Source organism: Myotis lucifugus, unplaced genomic scaffold (assembly GCF_000147115.1).
Source record: "Myotis lucifugus unplaced genomic scaffold, Myoluc2.0 scaffold_3, whole genome shotgun sequence".
In the NCBI taxonomy this organism is placed as follows: Eukaryota; Metazoa; Chordata; class Mammalia; order Chiroptera; family Vespertilionidae; genus Myotis; species Myotis lucifugus.
The window spans coordinates 18,585,716-18,589,857 of NW_005871051.1; the positions used below are offsets into that span (position 1 = coordinate 18,585,716).

Genomic DNA, 4,142 nt, shown 5'->3' on the forward strand with positions numbered 1-4,142 from the left:
GGTATGAAAAATCGTAGTGAGAGCTGGCTGGGTTGGGACCCACTGTGCCAGTCTAGAGGTCTATAGTTAGAAGGACAGACCACCCTTTTGCCAGCTCAGCTTGCAGCTCTGTCACTACACGAAGATGGTGGTGGAGGACTTTGGCATTGCCCAGTCAAGTCTCAATGGTATATCTCTGTAGGGGGTGGCAATGGTGGGATCCATTACCCCCTGCTCGGGTCTCTTCCAGGGCCAATGCCCTCCAGGTAGGGAGGCCTTTGGATCCAGTTGGGCAGTTCCAGGAGGACAGTGGAGGAATCTTTTCAGCTCCCTGGCCCAGCCATGCCCAGTGAGTGAAAGCTGCTCTCTTCCAACAAGAGCTGTCCCAGGCGGTAGAGCAGCTGGGGGTACCAGTGCACACCCTCCCCGGGGTCCAGCTGCCCCACGTCAAGCTGTGGAACAGTCGAAAGGGCCAGAAGGCCAAGTGAGCCAGGCGGTGGTCAGCCACGGCCGCGAAGCAGGAGGCCACCACATCCTCTACCACCAGTGTCCCGTGCCTCGTTAGTGGGGCATAGGCCCCAAGGGCAATATGTGTGGAGACAGCTGCCACTCGGGCAGGCTGCAGGCCTGGCACCCCAGCCACCAGCACATACTGGCCAGGCTGCACTTGACTGGCAAATGTGGCCCGGAAGTGGGCCGCTGGTTCTGTGTGATTGTTGGCAGTGAAGAGCAGATGGGCAGGTGTGAGTGCCAGGCGTCTCGGGGGGTCCTGGGTCTCGATGACCTGGAAGGCCCTCAGCTTATCTGGCTCACGATCCAGGAAAATGAGCACATCACTGAAGGTGGGGTTCCCATCCTCCCCCATGGCCAGCACCCGGTCTCCTGGCCTCACGGCTGACAAAGCTACACGTGCCCCACTCTCCAGGCGCACCTGGGCTCCAGCAGGGAAGCAGCCACCTGTCTTGGCTGCAGCTGAGTGCTCTGTGGGAAGAAGGGACATGAAGGTGTTACTGCTGTGGAGCTCAATTCCCAGTCATAGCACCCTTCCCAAGCCCAGCCAGTGCTCCCTCTTGCTCCCAAAGAGCCCCCATCGCCATATCTTGGCTCCTATCCCCACTTTTCATGCAGCCTTGAACCCACTCCAACCCACAATGTGATCTCTGCCCTTCTCCCCAGTCTAATCCTTTGCCAATGAGAGGAGCATATTGTGGCTCCAGTGAGTGAGAAGGAAAAGGCCATCCTGAAGCCCAGACGAAGTCCCCATCTGTTTTCAATCCTGACAATGTTGTGCAGCAGTCAGAGAGGTCAGAGGTCAGCTGAGCCAGGCAGTGATCAGCTGTGATTGACACCCAGAAAGCTGCAGCCTCGTGGAGAAGGCGAGTCACTTAGCTCCTCTGGGGTCTAAATGTGCCATTATTTCTCACTCCCCCAATGGTGCCCTCTCAGACTGACATGCCAAGTTCTGTGCCAGAGCTGGCCCTTGGAGTCCATATGGAAGTGAAAGGAAGACCAGCCGTGGGGTGAATATAGACTCCAGGGAAGCCCGGCTCAGTGGCAATGGTAAAATCACTGTCTCAATTCATGTGCTGGGTCCTTGTGCAGGAACAGGACACAGTGGCATCAGTGCGTGGGATGGAGAACAGTGTTTGGGGGTCAGGAATAAGGAATGGAAGTGGCCTCTCTGGGAGCTGGCACCGGGCCAGTGTTTGCAGGTGAAGGGTGGATGTGACTTGAAACAGATACCATTGGCAGGAAAGTGCTGAGGAGAAGGACAGTGTGGGAGTGGGGGTGGGGTCACCCCTGTGGGCCCAGGTGGGATCAGGAATAGTAAAAAGGGGCCTGGTCTCCGTGTGCAGGGTCTGTGCATGTGACTATGCCTGGTACCAGCATGGCAGGCTGAGCCTGCAGCCCTGGGGCCAGGCTGGCAGTCCCACAGGAAACACTTGAAGCATCCATGACTGGATTCAGTGTGGTGACAGGGATGCTGACAAGATTTGAGAGAGGGGCAAGGCCCCAGTGCCTGCCAATTCGGATCAACAAGGCGGCAAATTTGGGAAAATACACTTTATTGAGTCCATTCTGTTTATTCTGGCCCTCGTGGTTGGCTTTGCCCCCAAATGCCCAGTTTCAGGGCTCTGAGGGAGAGGTGGGGATGCCTGCACCCCCTGGGAGGAGCATACCTAGTGCCCTAAAGGGTCTGGCCTGCAGCCCCGTTGTAGGTCCTGAAACTCTGGGCTCCTGGCTCCTGGTCAGACTTGCTGATGTTTGGGCAGCCCTGGCCCCTGCCCCCACCCCACCCGCCTCATTCTGCACCAGACTGGGTGGGGAGGCTGTGACTGTCACAGCCTGGCTTCCACATCCGCTCAGCTCGCTGTCTTGAACCTCCTGCCGCAGGCTTCCAGTGGTTCTCAACCTTCCTAACGCCGCGACCCTTTAATACAGTTCCTCATGTTGTGGTGACCCCCAACCATAAAATTATTTTCGTTGCTACTTCATAACTGTAATTTTGCTACTGTTATGAATCGTACTGTAAATATCTGATATGCAGGATGTATTTTCATTGTTCGCGACCCACAGGTTGAGAACCGCTGACTGTGGTCCTCAAGGTCAGCACCCAGCAGCGCCGGGACAGGGCCCTGTCTCACTAGGCTCCCAGCATTGACACTACCAGGCACGGGAGGAGCAGGCGGTCACAAGAGGAAGCGGGGAGTGCCGCCGACGTCCTCTTTCCCGGGGTTCCCGCCTCCATCCCCGGGCGGGTCTTTTCTTCTCAGCCCCAGAGGGCCCTGCGCCGCCTGCCCACGCCCTGCGGCCCCGGCCCCGGGCCCAGTCCCCCGGCAGCGGCTCACCGGACTTGACGGAGCAGTGCACGTGGGCCTTGGACTCATAATACACCCAGTCGAAGCCGGCCTCCACTGCCAACCGCGCCAGCAGTCCGTACTTATTGCGGTCGCGGTCCGACGTGGTGATGTCCACTGCGCGGCCTTCGTAGTGCAGCGACTCCTCCGAATGGTGCCCGTCTTCGTCCCAGCCCTCGGTCACCCGCAGCTTCACGCCGGGCCACTGGTTCATCACCGAGATGGCCAGGGAGTTCAGGCGGTCCTTGCAACGCTGCGAGAGGAAAGCGCCGAGTTAGGGGGAGGAGCTGGCCCGCATGCAGGTGGAGTCCTAGCCTCGCTCTCCCAGTGCAACCGCTGGAGATGGGAAACCGGGAAAGGGGCTCTTTTCCTCTCTCTTCGGAACACAGAGCCCTAACTTACTTCCGTTATAGCATCGGCTGCCCCGCGGACCTGGACCGCACAGTGACGCCGCAAATCTGAAGCGCATGGCAAGCCCTATACCCTGAGGGCGCCTTTCTCGGATAAGCGGCCCCTCCGTTCTCTGCCCCGCACGGGTACCAATTCCTCCGCAGCCTACACCTTTCCAACGCCCAGTCCTTCTGTTTCACGGAAGCACCGGAGACCAGGGACGCCTGCTACCTCGAGGGGCGGGAGCGGCCTGCGGCGGGCCTACTAGGCGTGCAAGGCCAGAGATGCCCAGTAGGTGTCACCGTAGCCTCAGGGCTGAGGCCCGGGGACACCAGCCCCAGAGCGCGGCAGGTGCGGAGACCCAGCAGCATGGGGGTGTATTGGAAGGGAATCCCTGGATCCCTCGGGCACCACAAAGCATTCCTGCTGGGACCCTCTTATGTCCAAAACTTGCCCGCACCCCTGCCGAAGTAGGGCAGCCCTGTCCCCAGAAGTTGGTGGAAGGACTAGTGCCCGGCCTGGCCCTATTAAGGGCGACGCGGAGCGTCTCCCGCTACGAGGGTCTCGGCAGGGTTGATCGTCTTAGGTAATGAGCCCAGAGTCCTCCGCGCCTCTGCGCTGCTCCCATCTGGGAAGGGACTCCAGAAATCGAACTTCTAATCTCAGGGAGCCGCCTCCACGCTCCGCCTCACAAGGGGTGGGAGTAGAGCCGCGCCCGCGGGAAGGACGGGAGAGATCACCTGTCTGTGCTGACTCCCCGCGTGCCTGCAGCCCAAGGGACCCTACAGTTAACTGGGGGGAGGGGCCGGCAAGGGAGGGGGCCCTTCCACAGTCCTTGACTCTGAAGTTCGAGGTGCCGCCAGGCGTGGGTAGCCCCGTGTCTCAACCTACCCCCACCCCGCAGAGCCCGGCCCC

The 4,142-nt window shown here is 59.9% G+C and overlaps 1 protein-coding gene across 1 annotated transcript in view; it reads right to left on the reverse strand.

Moving 5' to 3' along the window:
• Positions 1-255: 255 nt before the first annotated feature.
• IHH (indian hedgehog) overlaps positions 256-4,142 on the reverse strand; it is a 5,569-nt gene continuing 1,682 nt past the window's right edge. Inside the window, 3 exon segments of the mRNA XM_006082532.3 lie at positions 256-412; positions 415-960; positions 2,829-3,090. Of these exon segments, the coding sequence (XP_006082594.3) occupies positions 303-412; positions 415-960; positions 2,829-3,090 (918 nt within the window). The 3' untranslated portion in view covers positions 256-302.